The sequence below is a fragment of the Ursus americanus genome, chromosome 13 (genome assembly GCF_024610735.1).
Source record: "Ursus americanus isolate L20-20 chromosome 13, mUrsAme1.1.p, whole genome shotgun sequence".
NCBI classification, from domain to species: Eukaryota; Metazoa; Chordata; class Mammalia; order Carnivora; family Ursidae; genus Ursus; species Ursus americanus.
This window is the reverse complement of record NC_142139.1, coordinates 69,322,970-69,341,552: the sequence shown is the minus strand read 5'-3', so window position 1 is coordinate 69,341,552 and position 18,583 is coordinate 69,322,970. Positions and strand designations below refer to the sequence as shown.

Here is an 18,583-nt window from a genome sequence, read left to right as displayed (position 1 = left end):
GATGCGGGGCTCGATCCCATAACGCTGGGATTACGCCCTGAGCCGAAGGCAGACACCTAACCGCTGTGCCACCCAGGCGCCCCGTCTCTTAATTTTTTAAAGTCATATGAGATCTTTTTATATTTTGGATATTAACCCCTTATACAACATACAGCTTACAAAAATCTTCTCCCATTGTGTAGGCTGTTTTTTCATTTTGTTATTTCTTTTACTGTGCAGAAGCTTTTGAGTTTGACATAGTCCTATTTGTTGGTTTTTGCTTTTGTTATTCGTGCTGTTGGTGTCATGCCTAAAAAAATCATTGTCATGACTAATATTGATGAGCTTCCTCCCTATATTTTCTTTTAAGAGTTTACGGTATCAGGTCTTATGTTTACTCTCCGATCCTTTTTGAATTAGTTTTTGCAAGTGATGGGAGTTAGGGGTCCAGTTTCACTGTTTAGCATGTGTTTCTTCGGTTTTCCCAGCACCATTTGTTGAAGAGACTATCTTTCCCCCATTGGGTGTTCTTGTCTCCCTTGTTGAGTATTAGTTGGTGATATAAGCTGCGATTTAATTCTAGCTCTCTATTCTGTTCCACTGGTCGACGTGTCCTTTTTTGTGCCAGTACCATATTGTTTTTATTAACATTGATTTGTAGAATGGTTTGAAATTGAAGCATGATACCTCCAGCTTTGTCCTTTTTTCTCAGGATTGTTTTGGCTATTAGGGGTCTTTTGTGATTCCACACAAATTTTAGGACTGTTTCTTCTATGTCTATGAAGAATGCTTTTCGTATTTTGATGGGGATTGCATTAAATCTGTAGATGGCTTTGAGTAGTATGGCAATTTTAACAAAATTAATTCTTCTGGTCCATGAACATGGGTTGTCTTTCAATTGTCTTCCTCTATTTCTTTCAGTCAAGTCTTGTAGTTTTTATTGTAAAGATCTTCCACTTCCTTGGTTAAGTTCATTCTTATTTTATTGTTTTTGATGCCACTGTGAATGAGCTAATTTTCTTTATTTCTTTTTCAGATGCTTCATCATTAGTGTACAGGAATGCAACTGATTTCTGTATGTGGATTTTGTATCTTGCCACTTTATTGAAACTGTTGATTAATTCAATGATTGACAGCTTTTTTTACTGACTCTTTAGGATTTTCTATACATAAGATTATATTATCAGTAGATAATGACAATTTTACTTTTTCCTTTCTGATCTGGATGCCTTTTGTCTTGCCTAATTACTCTAGCTAAGACTTCCAGTACCATATTGAATAGGAGTGATGAAAGTAGGCATCCTTGTCTTATTCCTGACCTTAAAGGAAACGCTTTCAATTTCTCTCCATTGAATCTAATGTTAGTTGTGAGTTTGTTATATATGTCTTTTATTATGTTGAGGTATGTTTCTTCTACACCCACTCTGTTAAGGATTTTTAACATGAAAGGATGTTATATTTTGTCAAGTGCTTTTTCTATGATTTTTTTTGAGATGATCACATGATTTTTATTTTATGTCGTCCACTCTGATCTTTATTATTTCCTTCCTTCTGCTAACTTTGGGCTTCATTTGTTCTTCTGGTTCCTTGAGGTATAATGTTACGTTGTTGAATTGAGATCTAACTTCTTAATATATGCCTTTATTGCTATAAATTTTCTTCTTAGAACTGCTCTTGCTACATCCTGCAATATTTGCTATGTTCTATTTCCATTTTCATTTAATTTTTTAATTTCCTTTTGAATTCTTCTTTGACCCACTGGCTTAGAAGTGTGCTATTTAATTTCCAAATATTTGTAGATTTTCTCACCTTCCTCTTGATTTCTAGTTTCATACCATTGTGTTCAGAAATGATGGTTGCCAGGATTTCAATCTTCTTAAACTTGCTAAGACTTCCTCTGTGTCTTGTCGTATGATCTAACCTGGAGAATGTTCCATGTACACTTGAAAAGATGTGTATTCTGCTATTGGATGGAATGTCCTGTATTTATCTGTTAAGTCCATTCGTGCTAACATGTGGTTCAATTCCAATGTTTTTCCTTGTTGATTTTCTGTCTGGATGATTCATCCATTGCTGATAGTGGGATTCTGAAGTCCCCTACTATTATTGTATTGTTCTCTATTTCTCCCTTAAGACCTGTGAGTATTTGCTTAATACATCTCAATGGCAGGGTGTTGGGAGCATATATACTTATGTTTTATCTTCCTCATGTATTGGCCTGTTTATCATCATAAAATGACCTTCTTTATCTCTTGTTACCCCTTTAGCCTTCCAGTCCACTTTGTCTGATATAAATATGGCTATGTCTGCCTTCTTTTGGTTTTCACTGCTTGGAATACTGTCTGCCATCCTTTTACTTTGAGTCTATGTGTGTCTTCAGAGCTGAGTCTCCCATAGGTGGCATATAGTTGGGTCTTGTTTTTTTTTAATCTATCCAGCCATTCTGACTTTTGATTAGTAAGTTCAATCTGTTTACATTTAGGGTGATTACTGATATGTAAGGATTTACTACTGCGATATTATGTTTTGCCTTCTGGTTATTTTGTCTCTCCCTTGTTTTCTTCCTTCTGTTAATGTCTACCTTTGTAAGTTTGTGGTTTTCCAAGGTTTCCACAGTTTGCTTAGCTTCCCCTTTTTTTATGTTCCGTGTCTCTCTGCTCTGATGTTGCTCTGTGGTTACCATGAGATTTACATAAAACATCTCATAGGTAGAACAGTCCTTTTTCTACTGATACCAATTTATCTTTGTTCGCCTATAAAGTTTCCATCCTTTTACTCTTCCCCTTTTATATTTTTGATGTCACAAATTATTTTTTTATGCTGTGATGTTGTGACCAAGTTGTAGTAGCTACAGTTACTTTTAATGCTTTTTCCTTTAGCCTTTTTACTTGTTTAATATATATTATTCCAAAAAAAAGTTAGTTTTTCTTTTTTTTTTTTTTTTTTAAAGATTTTATTTGTTTCTTTGACAGAGAGAGAGACAGCCAGCAAGAGAGGGAACACAAGCAGGGGGAGTGGGAGAGGAAGAAGCAGGCTCATAGCAGAGGAGCCTGATGTGGGGCTCGATCCCTCAACGCCGGGATCACGCCCTGAGCCGAAGGCAGACGCTTAACCGCTGTGCCACCCAGGCGCCCCAAAAGTTAGTTTTTCTATTTATCACCTTAATGAGACTTTTGTGTACCTTCCTCATTTCATTTCAGCTTTTCATTTCAACATTTCTTCTAAGTTGTATGGGGGTGGTGAACCCCCTTAGCTTCCGTCTGGGAAAGCCTTTGTTTCGCCTTTATATCCGAAGGATAACTTTGTCAGATAGAGTATTCTCAGCTGGCAATTTGTATTTTTCAATACTTTAAAGTGTCATTCCACTCTCTCCTGGCCTGTAGAGTTTCCGCTAAGAAATCTGCTGATACTCTGACGGGACTTCTTTTGTAGGTTACTGTCTTTTTTTTACCCTAGCTTCCTTCAAAATAATTTATCACTGACTGTTGACAGTTTTAATGTAATGTGTCTTAGAGAAGGTCTTTTTGCACTGAGTTAAATAAGGTGGTCTATTAGCTTCATAGACTTGCATATCCAGTTCCTTCCCTGGGTTTGGGAAGTTCTCTATTACCTCTTTAAATATGCTTTCTTCTCCTTCTGGGATACCCTCTAATCTTATGTTGGCTCTTCTAAAGGAGTCTGATAGTTCTCATAGGGTTTCTTCACTTTTTAAAAATCTTAGTTCTTGCTCCTCTTTTTACGGGAAACATTTCTATATTCCTGTCCTCAAGCTTGCTTATTCTCTCCTCCATCTGCTCTATTTCCAATGCATTCTAGTGCATTCTTCATCTCATGTATTGAATTCTTCAGCTCCAGAATGTTTGGTTTTTTAGAAGTTTAATCTCTTCAGTAAAGTACTCCTTCTGATCATTAATTCTATTCCTGAGATCACTGTATTTGCTTGAGTTTTCTTATAGCTCATTGAATTTCTTTATAACAGTATTTTAAATTCTTTATCAGTTAGATTTAAATATTCCATGTCTTTGGGCTCAATTATTGGAAAACTGCCATGTTCTTTTTGTGATACCATATTAACATGATCTTTCAGTGTTTGATAAAAAGTGCTCTTTCTGCTGCATTTCAAGCCGTGGACACCTTTCTTATTTAGGTATGGCTTTTTTTACTTTGATTCTAACAGTTCAATACGTTGGTAATTTTAAAAAAGGGTGACCACAGAGTTGGTGGAGGTGAGTGCTTAGTACTTGGGGCTTTGAATGTGCCCACAGCCTGTTAGGGGATCAAGTGGGAGTGGGGGGGGGGGTTCCCAGAGGTCCATGGGTGATCCTCTTGCCAGAATCCTGGGGGCAGACAGCAGGAAACACATTCCTTCAGTTCTCTGTGCCTTCCTCCTCTTCCTTTCCCTCCTCTCAGTCACCGCGATCTCTGCTCGGAGAGATCACTGGCACGCGCTGTCGGGTAAACCCCTAATGCACCACCTTCACCCTCCACCTCCTCTGCTAGAAAAATCTTGTTGGACCACTGCTGCCACTGCCGCCACTTGCCTGGCTCCATAGGCTCCTCTGAGGTTCAAGCCACCCATTTGCAGATGGATAGATCTGTTGGGTATCCCATGCAGAGCTGCTTTTTCTGAGTTATGGATGTCTGATTAGTTTTAAATCAAAAGGGAGAGAAAAAAGGAACAACTCATGCTGCCATGACACTGACATCACCAAGACCTGTCCAACTTTTCATATTACTACCACCTTTCAAAGGGGCCATAAGCCACTCAAACTACTTTTGTTCCCCTGTCCACAGTGCAGCTTTTCTAACCTACACTGACTCAAATCATTTCTTCTGCTTGGAATGTACTTCCTATCCCTCGCTCAGAGCCCCACCCTTACCATGCTCCAGCATGCTTATAACTAACTATCCCCTGGGGCACAGTTTAAACTGCCACTTGCTCCATGATGTCCCTAGCCAAGAAAAAAAAATCTCCCTTTTTCAAACTCCCATGGTACTTTTTCCTTACCTTCCTTATGGCACCTAAGACTCCACCTCATATGACAGCTAACTGTGTACCTCACTTGTCTGTAAACAGCTCAATGGCAATATCTGAATTTCACCCAGTTTGTATTTTCTACAGTGCCTTTGATAGAGGAGGTATCTGCTGAAATGATAGATGATTTTGAAATAAATGCTTTTGTTCTCCATTTCTAGCAAACTACTCCCCAAAGAATATTTCACTGATTTGTCACTTCATTCTCAAGCAGAATCATTTACTTGAAAACAGAACTAATATTTTCTCAGTGTATCAAAGTCAAGAATAATTTCCCCTTTGTAGCAAATAAATCAAAAGTAGGCTCCAATAACACAGTAACTATCATGATTCCAAAAAGCTGTATACCTCAGGCAAGAAACACAAACCTTTTCTATCAAAATGAATCCAATATATGTTTCCTAGATGCAGTAAAGACAAACGAAGCTATTTTTCTAATGGCTTAATGTTTGGATAATAAAGACCAGTCATATAAGAAAAATCTTGCCATTTAAAAATAATATTTCAAGGCTATGATTTCCCAAATTTTAAGATAGTAAAAGTAATTTAATAAAGTGTACACTGGGAAAAATGGGGAGGATTTAAAGGAATAACTTCCCAAATTTCAAGTTGAAGACCAATATACCAACCTTCTTGTTTCCCTGAAATGACTTCTGCATGAGAGTCAGAAAACAGAAAGTCAAAGTGTACAGGGATATCAGTCAGCAGGTCCTCCAGGATGGCTTTCTGCTGGCTGCAAGACAACCCCAAAATTGACACATCAAAATGGACCCTACATTTTTCTGTTTTAAAAAGAGAAAAAGCAAAACAAAACAAAACAAAAACTATGGCTCTGGTATATCTTGTATGAAAACAGTAAACTTTAAAGCCAAAGTAATTCACTGAATAAAACTATTTAAGGAAGGAATTTCATGAGTTGTGTGAATTCCGTGATTCCCAGATGTAAAACTACAACTGCAATCCTTAAATTAATAACATAGAAAATCAGGGTTTTTTATGACCACTTTATAGGTTATAGTTTACTGTTTATGTTATAGTTTACTATTTAAAGTAATAAACAACATGAAAAGATTTTTGGTGAGTTCGGGCTAAGGGAATAGTTCTGGTACTATTCCAAATTTGAATAAAGAATTTTTACTGTCTTCCTTTTGGTGATGGTAATGGAAGAGGAGGAAGAGAAGGCAAAGGGACAGGAAGGGGGGGGAATACACCACCACCACCGCCACCACCATGGACCCCCCGCCCTGGCCTTGCCTCCCCGGCCCCCAAGAGGAAGATCACCTTTCAGGAAGGATTCTCATTCCAGCTGTGCAGAGAATGTAGAGAGGCGTCTCTTTGTGTTTTGCCCGTGGGACATGCTCTGCAGCAAAGTTCAAGAGTGGGGAAATGTAATCACTGACTTTCTCTGGAGAGGTAGCAAATTCTGAAATGCCTACAGGAAAAAAGGATACTTCTGTTAACAAGCTGATAGTTAACTATTAAGTTATGTTTCTTCAATGTGGCTCATTTGAGAGAAATTCTGGCTATACACCACACTCTCCTAGTTTTTCCCTAGCCCTCTAGCGACAACTTCCACAGTCTCTCTTCCTTATGTGCTGGTGGTACCAAATGTTCAGTCTTACGCTCTCTTCTCAGTTTCCAAAACACTGAGGCCCAATTGCGCAACTACTATGTGTCAGACGCTGGGATCGACAGCACGTGAGCTCACACACCTGCCCGCCAGAACGTGTTCCCACTTTGTTCAGGCAAGCTCACTCACTCCTTTGGCTACCACCACCATCTCTGTGTCTCCAATCTCCAAATCTCACCAGCAGCCACCAGATTGCGTTCCCAACCTCCAGATCAGTAAGAGGGAACTGTCCCCTAGACACGGCCAGGTGATTTTCCTCACAGACCCCCAAACTCAACATATATACATATACAAACCTGAACTCAACTTCCACTACAAATCTACTCTTACTGCTTGTTACCGACTCCAGTGACCACCATCATTAGCCAACCAGCAGCCCAAGCCAGGATTCTGGATAAAACCCCTCTCCCTCTCCCAATGTGTGTTCTGGGTGTCACGGATCACCTCTCCCTGCTTCCTTTCACATTATTTCACTTCTCCTCATCCCTCTGGCAGCCTGATGCAGCACATCCTACGTCCAGTCTTGGCGATCCCTCGACCACTCCCTATGCAAAGGGTATCTCCCTGGCTTTAAATTTTAGTCCAAAAATTTCTCATTTCACAGATTAGGAAACTGTGGATCCAGAAAGATTAAGTGATTTGTCAGAGCAATCAGCAAAGAACAGACCAAAAGCCAGATTTTTTTTTTTAACTCCACATACAATGCTGCTTCGACAGACACCAAGCCCCAACATACCCATAATCTATTAAGTAAGAAAATTTCGAGAACTTTGATGAAATGCTGTACGTGAGAGTCCCTGCTTCAGGACCGAGAAGTGCCATAAAAAGGTACTTGAATTTCTACTTCAAACACTTTCTGTAGCATCAGAAAGAACCATGTTAAGCTTGGGATGATGTCCCAAAGGACGACTCCAAGGCATGAAAGATTTTATCTTATTTCAAGTGAGCAGTTTAATCACTGATGGAACCTGGTAAGTGAAGCTAGATGAAATGCAGTGTGCTTTACAGAGCTTTATTTTTCAATCTTCTGGTGAATTTTTTATTTGATCAACATTACTTTAACCCTGAAAATGTTTCTACATTAGGAGTACATCAAAATTTAAGGAATGGGGGGCGCCTGAGTGGTGCAGTCGTTAAGCACCTGCCTTCGGCTCAGGGCGTGATCCCAGCATTCTGGGATCGAGCCCTACATCAGGCTCTTCCGCTGGGAGCCTGCTTCTTCCTCTCCCACTCCCCCTGCTTGTGTTCCCTCTCTCGTGGGCTGTCTCTGTCAAATAAATAAATAAAATCTTATAAAAAAAAAAATTTAAGGAATGGGATAACAGAAAACTAAAAATTCATAGTCATTCATTAAGACTTATTAAAAAAAGATGATTTTTGTTCATGAAAATGTACTTTGTTATCAAAATCATGCTTATATGAGAGGCTGAGATTAAGTTCCCTCTCTTTAACCTAAGAAACGAGGTAGACATTTTGGATTTTCTGAGCAATATGCTGGTGCCCACCTGCCCAAACATCAAAGAATGATCAACTTGTTCAGGGTTGACTGAAGAAGGAAGTGGGGCCTAAATTAATCAATGAAGAATAATAGAGCCACAGTCTATGTCATTAGGAACCATTTTATGAGGAAAGGTATTTTATCATTAAAACTGAACCTCCTTTACATTTTCATATTTGAAAAAGAAGAAAATAAGCTAAGCTAATTATTTTTTTATCAACATTCTCTAATATTTTACAAGATAAGTTCCTTGGATTATTTGGGTTTAATATTTTACTATTTAACACACTAGCAAGATGAAATAAAAGTGCTGAATCTCAATTAAGATCTGTGGTCCACTGTCTTATTTTTTTAAGTTTACTTTATTGTTTTAGTAATCTCTACATCCAACATGGGGCTCGAATGCATGATCCTAAGATCAAGAATCACATGTTCTTCCAACCGAGCCAGCCAGGCATCCCGTGGTCCACTGTTTAGATCAGTGATTATCAACTATCAAGACATAAACTGCCTATTGCAAGGTACTCCTGGACATCTTCCATTCCTAATACTTCTAACAGAAGGGCAATCCCCATGGAAACGGTGAACATACAGAAAAAGGTTGAGAATGCCTGATTTAAATTGTTTAATGGAGAAAGCAAATCCCAATTTTTACATAACACACTTAGAAACTGTGATATCTTTAAAAACTGGACATTATAACATCAGTTCTTCAAAGTTCTATAGTCACTCTTATTAAATAATCTAGATGATTAGAAATATATTGGGGGACGCACCCGGGTGGATCAGTCAGTTAAGCATATGACTCTTGTTTTGGGTTCAAGTCATGATCTCAGGGCTCCCTCTGCACTCAGCAGAGCCTGCTTGAGATTCTCTCTCTCCCTCTGCCCCTCCACCCACCCACATGTGTGCGCACGTGCTCTCTCTCTCAAATAAATAAATAAAATCTTAAAAAAAAAAGAAATATATTGGGTCACTTTTTAAAAATGAGGGGAAAAAAGAGAAATATATGCCAATGTATTAGAGTACAGATATCCACGAGTTATCTAAAATTACCCTGTTTTTAGGGATAGAGACCAATGGCTACCAAATAGGAAAAAAAAATCCCTCCATAATTAATGTCAACTAGCAAACACTTGAGTAGACACATGAGTAAGGCACTGTGATAAATGCTGCAGGAGACACAAGAAAGACATGGTTTGGGTATTTTATCAAGGAGTTAGTCACCTCATGTGGGACAGACAGAAGAGGGGAAAGAAAGTGAAACAATCAGGTCCCGGTGTGAGCTCTGAACCAGGGCGATGATTTCGGGAAGAGGAGTGAAGAACATGAAAGACCTCACAGAGAATAAAAGACAGAACCTGGTTACCAATCAGATATTTATGTTTTACGTACCGGGTTTTATTTTCATAACCACTGGCTTTCGGTTTTTATCCCTCATTTGTCTGATATCCAACAGATCATGAGGATTGCCATTGTGCCTTGGCCAGCAATAGACGAATATTCGAGATCCACTGCTACCACAGTCCACCACGATACCGTAGTTCACATTGGGGTTATTGGTGTCTGTAGCTTCAATGTCAGTAACTCGTGCCAAGTACCTTGTTCAGAAAAATGAACACATGCTTTTACTGAGACAGAGACTATCATCCTGAACCTTAGCAGAGCAAATGCAATAAATACACACCAGGTCCGTGAATTCTGAGCTGATTCACAGTGGCATTTTTACAACTGCCAAACGATTAGAGAGTCAAAAGAAAACAAAACGAGTGATAGTGATAAAGATAATCTAAATCAGATTCACAGTCACTACTCCTTTTAAGAAGTTCAAACAAGTTCTGAGAAGCAAAACTATTCCCAAACTATTGACATTAACTGAAAAATCAGCTTAAAAGATATCACGGAAGAAGCTTATGTTTAAATCCTCTTACGATGTGGATTTGGTGGTTAATGATTAAACAGTTTCCAACAGTTGAACTTTTCCTGCCATGCTGTATTCAGTACAGATTCTGTTTCCTACAGCCACACGCTCCTTCAATTGCAACCTACTCCCCAAAGTCTTGAAGCTGTGAAATGAAGCACCCCATCTAGAAAAGAAATGTTTTTTTCTCTTACCTTTGAAACTTCTTGTCTCTGGATAGCCGCCCATACTTATTTCGGATTATAACAACAGAAAAGTATAAAAGTGAAACAGCAGCAGCCAGGATGCTAATGACCATAATCTGGCGTAAATTGGTATTCAGAATTCGAGGACACCCCACTGGAGAGATGCTAAAATGCCAGGAAGCAGGAAAAAGACAGGAGATGCCGATCCTAAAATTCCAGAAAAACTGATTTTAAAGCAAATCTGCTCCAAAGAGGCCTCTCCTCACCTAAACTGATCTGAAGGTTAAGACATTTGGCTAAAGCCACCCCCGTTCTGCTGGGAGGTAGCTGTATGCCAGCATCTTTCCTATTGCTATTCTGCTGTTTTACTCATTATTATAAAACAACATGAATGAGAATTACACCCTGATGGTTATGACACATCTGTATTTTTTAACCTTTCTTGACAATATTATGTAGATTATTATTTGTACCCTGCTTTGTTCCAAAAAAAAAAAAATCAGAGACAAGAGTAAGTTCGATATGATAAATATATAAATCTGTAATGAACTCAGGTTTAAGGATGATGAGGCCAAAAAACAACTCCGTACAAAGAAATACATGTAATAAGATAGGCCTGTAAAGGTGGCCTAGAGGCCAAAACCTTGCCCATTAGATTAGAAACATAAAAACAGCTCAGGAGGAGGATTTTCTTAACCCTGAATCCCGAGGCAACTCCCTGATGAGTGAGAAAATGGGAGAAAAGCAGTATCTTTAACGTCTCCATAATAAAGTCAATAAATGAGTTTTGTATGTCCTGTGTTTTTAGAATTATTTCTGAGATATTTTTGCAAATAAACTCTTTTCTTCTCCATTTATGTTAGGAATAAGAGATTATTATTATTAGGCTTAAAACAACCTGCTTTTAGAATAAATGTTATTGTTTTGTGGTTAATTTCTACACTCTTCCCTTTAAAGAGTGCTTCCTGGACTAAAATACCTCACAGAAGGGGGAGATATGCTGCTAACCCAATGCAGTTTTCCACCTGCAGTATCTAGTCTCCATGTGGGCCCTTGGGCCACTCCACAGAATGTGTCATCCCCTGCCACTCCTCTGAGGCTTCCAGACAGTTATCCTATGCTTAATACAAGCCCTCACAGATTCCAACACCCCCGTCCTTCCCAGTAAGCTACGCCAACCCCTGCAGAATGCACCTGGCATGACCACTTTCTGTACCAGGTGCCCAGTGAGGCCGGCAAGAACAAAGGCATGAAACAGAAGTGGAGCATCACTCTGAACACTTTTCACTTGGAATTTGGAATTTTTTTTCCTTTCAAGATCTGTTCCTGTGGTACCAGAACCTCGGGTTTTACAAGTGCTCGTGATGAGACACCATCACTCACCTCCCCATGCTGACGGACGAGAGATCAGGCAACGTTCTAGGAGTCAGTCCTCACACAACCTTTACAGAAATAATGGGGTCCTCCTGGAGTTAGAGACGTCCTGTTCCAGAAAGTGAGAAAAGTCACAAAGATGGCACAATCCAAGAAGACATCTATGTTCTTTTACCAACCACACATAATCTGGTACAGGAACCTTGCACTGAAGCCGTGAGAAGGGCTTATTCTGAGCACCGCGCTTCTAAGTCAGTTTCAGGCTGTCAGAGATGTAGGCCTAATTTAAGAGATGGTAACAGTCTGGCACTAGTTAGTGCTCTCTATCGAAAAGCCAATCAGTGACCCCAAAATACCAGCTCATCAAATAGGTAGAAATTAAGGAAGATTCAGGGTGGGGGTAGGCGGGAGGCAGAATGATTCACTGACCGGAATCTGAACTACGGACTCACAGGAGAGGAGGTGAGATTACGCACAAAGCAGCACCCAAGGCGCCGTGCTCTTAGTCCCTTCCGGCGCTTCCGCTGCCGCTGCCTTGCGCTCCTCCAGCCCCCAAGCCTCAACTTACAGGGAAAACAAAGGCCAGCCGGGCTAACAGCCACGGCCTCCTTCTGACCTACTGGATCCATCCATCTTCCTTGGTTCTGTGGCTTTACCAGGCCTCTCAAGACAGCCGTCCCCCCCCCCCCCCCCCCGCCCCCGGCTTCCTAGCTCTTGAGCAGCTCCTTCTCAGGACGCCCCCAGGTCTCCTTCCTAAAGGCCTGGCTGCTCCGCCATGTGCTGGGCTTCTGCCTGGCTTGGCTCCGTCCCCCAGCTCTGATCTCTGCTCCTGCTCAACCTCATTGACAGCGTCAGTCAGTAGATCGCTCAAACACTTCTTTCTCCATCTCCAGCTTCTCTTCGAGCAACACATGCAGAGATCTTCAAGCACCTACGGATACCTCCAGCTTCCAACACTGCACGGGCCCATGAAAAACAGTTCGAAACGCCACGCTTGTACTGCATTCCTCCTTCCCTTCTCCCTTAACCTGCCACACCCTGCAGCCTCAGTCTCAATTCCTCCAAGCTGCTCAAACCAGAAACGAGGGAGTCAGGCCTGACCCCCTGTTCTCCTTCACCTTGAAGCACAGCCAGTTTCTTAGATTCCTCCCTCCATTTTTTTAACCTCACTTTATCTAAAATCTGTTCATTTTCTCATCTCTTGCCCAGTCTATCAGAACAGCAGCCTAACGAGTTAGCCTCCTACCTGCAGTGTCAACCCAGTGGCTCTCCAATACTTCATCCAAGACGTTTAGGCACAGATTCTTCAGCTGAAGTTGACATTCACCCCGTCCCTGCTCAGGCCTGTGATCCTGTTACTCTCATACTTGATATCCTCCAGTGCCTCCCATCACACTCAGAGTAAGTGCCGAAGGCTTTACTCTGACATCCGTGTCCATGGGACGTCGCCACCTGTCACTGCTCTGATTTCATCGTCTGCTCTCCCTTTTCACTCCATACCAGCCATACTGGCATCCCGGCTGTCTTCAAACATGCCGGGTGCTGTCTGGTGTCCGGGCCTCTGGACGTGCTGCTCCCTCTGCTTAGAAATCATCTGGGCAACTCACCTTCTCACTCCCCCCAGGTCTTCACTCAGTGTCACCTTCCCAGGGAGGCCTTCCCTGGCCACCCAATCTATCAAGCTGTCCTCTCCACCCATCTCTTTTATTTTTTCCCTTAGCTTTTACTTATTTATGAAATAGTTATATAGAGCTTATTATGTGCCAGGTGCTGACTTACAAATATTAATTTATTCCTCTTTATAACCCACAAGGTAGGCACTATTTGTGTAACATTTTACAGGAGAGGCGGAAAGGCTAAGTAACTTGCCTAAGGTCACACAGCTAACAGAAGATGATCGTATACAAAAAAGCTGAGATTCCAGCATGAGAACCCACACTCTTATCCTTGTGCTCTAACATGCTGTGTGTGTGTTTGCATTTCTCTTGCTCGTGTATCAAGCTCCACAAGGGGCCAGATTTCTGTCAACTTGGTTGACGGCTGTGTTCCCAGTACCGAAAAACCCTAAGAAAGTGCCTGGCAAAAAGTCAACTGGGACCCAAAAAGGTTATGAACTTACACACTAGAGTGATCTGTGCAAAACAACTGGTTATCCTGACACCTCCCCACCAACCAACTTTTCTTTCTTTTTTTTTTAAGATTTTATTTATTTATTTGAAAGAGAGAGAGAGCATGAACAGGGGGAGGGGCAGAGGGAGAAAGACAAGCAGACTCTGCACTGAGCATCGAGTCTGACGCGGGGCTCAATCCCACAACCGAGATCATGACTTGAGCCGAAATCAAAAGTCAGATGCTTAACCCAGTGAGCCACCCAGGCACCCCATTTTTTCCCCACCTCCCTGCTTTTCTCTCCCACTCAGGAAGAAGTCCTAACTCCTTAGAATGGTAAAGGAGGGCTCTCATGGCCTAGTCTTGTGCTGTTCAACAGGGTAGCCATTGCCATGTGTGGCTATTTAAAGTAATTAAAATGAAAAATGCAGTTCCTCAGTTGCACTAGCCACGTTTCAAGTGCTCAACAGGCGCATGGAGCTGCTGCATTATCTCATCCCTGTCTTTCTAGTCCTATCCCAACAGACTAGACAGATATGTACCCTCTGCTTTAGCCGTACTAAACACAAGCAGCAAGTCACTGAAATGCCCCACATTCCTCCGCCTTTTCAGAATGCCTCTCTCTTTCGGGTCCATCTGTTGGTGCTCCTATGTATTCCCTGTGACACAAGTCAGGCCTGATTCCTCTGTGAAAGCATCCCTAGTCCTCACATCCCCAGGGCATTTGCTCATCACATCAGTGGGCTATTGTATTATACTTGTGGTTGACTTTCTCATGACATGGGAAGACTCTCATTGGCAGGGGCAGCCTCCTCTGTTTCCCCAATGACCAGAGCCTGTCACAGAAGCATTGTCTGCTTCATGGATGGCTGAGAATGGGAGAAGTAAAGATGAATCAAGTATGGACCCAGCCCTGAAATAATTTATAATGCAGTAGAGGGGATAAAACACACACACACACACACACACACACACACACACACGCAAACAGATATTAGAGTAAAAAGTATTAATAATGCCTACTTGACAAAAGGGGAAATTACTTTAATTCGTTCAGGTTTCAATATGATATTCGTATCATGCCATGATACAAAGTTTTGGGACAAACTTGGGACAAACAATATTTGTGATTTAAAAGTTTACACAAAAAAGAAGAAAAATGTCAATTACTGAGATGTTTAAATGAATTTTAATATGTTTTTATAAAGTAGCTATCTTTTAGCATTCAAATATGGTGAGATTACTACATCACAACTTTTATGACAATTCCAATGGTTCAAAAATTCAAATGTTAAAAATATGCACAAAATGTAAGATGAAAATGTACCCAACTCAGAATGAGTAAGACTTTTCTACAATTGACATCATGTCTCAATCCATAAGTGCAAGAAAACAGACCATATGAGTTTAAGACTTCTGAGTGTTTTAAAAAAATCCCTTCCCAAATACACAAGGCTTGGGAAAATTACTTGAAACATACATAACAAAAGGTAAATATCCCTGACATATAAAAGGTTCTTCTCAATAAATAAGAGAAACACTGAAATAGAAAAATGAGCAAGGGTAATTGGAAATTAACCAAATTAGAAATACAAATGGCTGATATAACTTCATTTTTATTTAGAGAAACAAAGAAAAACAAGACTTTGCCACTATCAGATTGGTGGATATTAAAGTCTGACAATACTTTGCCAACAAAGGGGAGTACTGTCATGGAGAATCTAAACAGCTACTAACTTTCTGGGGTATGGGCATATGGGTAACATATATGAAAATTTTAAACATGCTTACCCTGTGCTCTATCACACAAAAATTCAATCTTAGGATAATAGGGTAAATTCACTAAAATATGTGTAGGAGGCCTGGGTGGCTGAGTTGGTTAAGGGTCTGCCTTGGGCTCAGGTCATGATGCCAGGGTCCTGGAATCAAGTCCTGAAATGAGCTCCTTGCTCAGCAGGGAGTCTGCTTTTCCCTCTCCCTCTGCCCCTTCCCCCTGCTTGTGTGTTCTCTTGCTCTGGCTCTCTCAAATAAATAAAATTAAAAAAAAAATACGTGTAAAGAAATTTGTGATAGTATTGGGTGTAATAGCATAAAATGGTTACTGATGTGCATTTGGGGATGGGGTAGATTACAATGGACCATTTCTGCAGTGGTGGAACAAGATATGATTAAAAGTGATGATGCAAATCTTTATTTATTGACATGGACAGATATCCATGATATATTAAGTGAAAAAAACATATCACGCATAGAGCAGAGGAATGGAAGGGCAAAAACCAAAATGCTAACAGTGGTTGGTTACTGCCAAGTAGTGAGACAACGGATTCTAGGATTTCTTCCCTAGGTTTGCCTTTATTTCTTAAAGGGCATATATTAATTTTTTCAGCAGAAGAGACAACACAACTATTTTTAACAAGCTACCTTCAACTGATATCTCCAGTTTCCAGCATCAAATTCTCTTCTGGATATATCAAGAAAGCCTATCTCAAAAACTATGACATAGGAATTCGAATCTGAACATTTTTAAAAGATCAATAATTACGTGACAACTGAACTAAGAATGAAAGAAAGAACATTCTAGTTAACAGCTTAAAGTCAAGGTCCTACGGGGAAGAAAGACCTTTAATGATTCAATGATGCGAACTTGGAGGGGATACGAAGGGCACAGAGGATTAACAAACCTGGCTCCAGATTTCATGGAGTGTGCAGATTGGTTACAGAGAAAATTCTAATACCCATAAAATGATCAAGAAAATAACGAAAGGCAATGTTAAATTACCCAGACTCTTGCTATAACAGTTCGGAGAAGAGCACAGAGGAGGCTAGGGAACAGGAAAAGATTCTTGGAGGTGAGAGGGACACTTTCAATGGGAGAAGGGAAAAGAGAACACACTTCAAGGAAGTTGCACTGTTTAGAATGATCACAGCTAACTTGGTAAATGTTATTTAATCTGGTGTTTGTCTTAGAACTTTTTTTTGAGATGCGCGAGGATTTTGACAAAAAGGATAAATAGATATTTTTGTAAATGACAAAATTTGTGCTTAAAGAGAGAGGAAAATAGGACAGCTTATAAACTGCTGAAGTAATTACTTTTATTTAGGACAAAAGTATGACTGAGTATTACCCAGCAGTCAGCAATATGGTAATCTGATCTCAAAATGTAAACTCCAATTGTATTTGTGGCTAAGAATCTTGGCACCAGAGTTTAGGAAGGCAAACTCTAATGTTACATAAAACTGCCATGTTTTTAACAGACCTAAATTGTGTTAGACCTACCACCAGAGAGATACACTGATTCATGATTTCAGCTAGTGGGAAGGCCCTCCTTAGCTGAACATTCTCTACTGGAAAAAAGTCCATAAGGTCATGGTTCAATGTCTCTGTCAGTTTCTCACTGTTAGTCCTAAGGAAAACAGTGAAAACAGTATAAATCAGTTGCAAAGTGAAATGGCTCTTCTGGTGAAAAATGCAGCATGCAATGAGACAGACATTAGCAAATTCTCAAATCACAAGCAAACAAAATCATAGACAAATGAGACTCTGGAAGAGCTAGACCTGCGTAAGAAAAGGTAAGATGACATGAAGAAAAGAATGATATAAATATCACAGGATTAGGAGGACCCTGAACAATCAAAAGGGCCCACAAACACTTAGGCAGAACTCTGTAAGAAACAACGGTCAGGGGGCGCCTGAGTGGCTCATTAAGCATCTGCCTTCGGCTCAGGTCCTGATCCCTCCGTCCTGGGATTGAGCCCCTCGTCAGGACCCTACTCGGCAGGGAGCCTGCTTCTCCCTCTCTCTGCCGTTCCCCCTGCTTGCACTCTCTTTCTGTCAAATAAAATAAAATACTAAAAGAAGAAAAAGAAACAACTGCCTTGGGAGAGTGAGAAGCCAAAGTGAAGTGCTGGATGCTGTGCCTCACTGGGTTGTGGGGAAAGACATCAAAATAACTTCATTCATCCTTTGTTTCAAGAAGAATGCACATAGTTGCATTAATGATCTAGTTTCTTCAATATTTATTGTTAAAAATTTTATTTTTCAATAACCAGTCCTAATCAAATGCCTTCCTACTCATTTGCAAAATTCTGGTCCCTATTTTAAATGACCCTTTTCTGGTCACACTTTTCCTGCATCACCTCTGCAATTTCTGAAATCTGCAACTCTGACTTTTCTTAAGCTCCAATTCTACATCGTAAGCTTACTGACACCCTGTTACTACAACTTGTCTAGTCCAAATCTGGGGGCACAATCGTTTGGCAGAAACTAAGACCACCTTCCAAATTCTCCAGGCCTAAGTGGGTATCACTATTGACTGGGGTCACCTGGTTCTTAACCTTGAATCCTACTCATCTGTGTGTCTACATATTATATCGTTCATTGGGTCCTGTCAAGTCTTTTTCAAACACACATCTAAATCAGTTAGTTCACACATCTAAAATCCCCACAGCAGACATCACTACCTCAAGGCAGATTCTAGGCAGATCACCCACCTTCTGCCTTTATGCTGAATACCACACTTCAGAAACACCTGTGTAAAATGCTACCTTCAAAATATGATCAGCTCAAGAAAATTCTGGAGTCTATGGGTCAACACCAAATTCCTTGTGTGGCATCTGAAACCTTAACATCCATCAACTGGTCCCATCTAATTTTATCAGCTTCTCTCCTCAGCCCCAGGTAACATCGCTCTCCTGTAGTGAGGTGGGTTTCTTGTTGCCCGCATACACTCTTCTAATTCTTGCCTCTGGCCTTTACCAATATCACTTCTCCTAGTATGTCCTACTCTCAATATTACACTTCTTTCAAAGCACTGGTCCAATATTTTTCTTTGGTAAGATTTAACCTGTTTTA

The 18,583-nt window shown here is 40.4% G+C and overlaps 1 protein-coding gene across 2 annotated transcripts in view; it reads right to left on the bottom strand.

The window, feature by feature from the left end:
- Positions 1-18,583, bottom strand: part of ENTPD4 (ectonucleoside triphosphate diphosphohydrolase 4) — a 37,002-nt gene that overhangs the window by 16,903 nt on the left and 1,516 nt on the right. For both annotated transcript variants that reach the window (XM_045774060.2, XM_045774061.2), the window contains exons 2-6: positions 11,632-11,731; positions 10,258-10,455; positions 9,538-9,743; positions 6,296-6,446; positions 5,644-5,747 (exon numbers count right to left, since the gene is read on the bottom strand). In XM_045774060.2, the coding sequence (XP_045630016.2) occupies positions 5,644-5,747; positions 6,296-6,446; positions 9,538-9,743; positions 10,258-10,455; positions 11,632-11,639 (667 nt within the window). In that variant the 5' untranslated portion in view covers positions 11,640-11,731. The remainder of the gene's footprint in view (positions 1-5,643; positions 5,748-6,295; positions 6,447-9,537; positions 9,744-10,257; positions 10,456-11,631; positions 11,732-18,583) is intronic.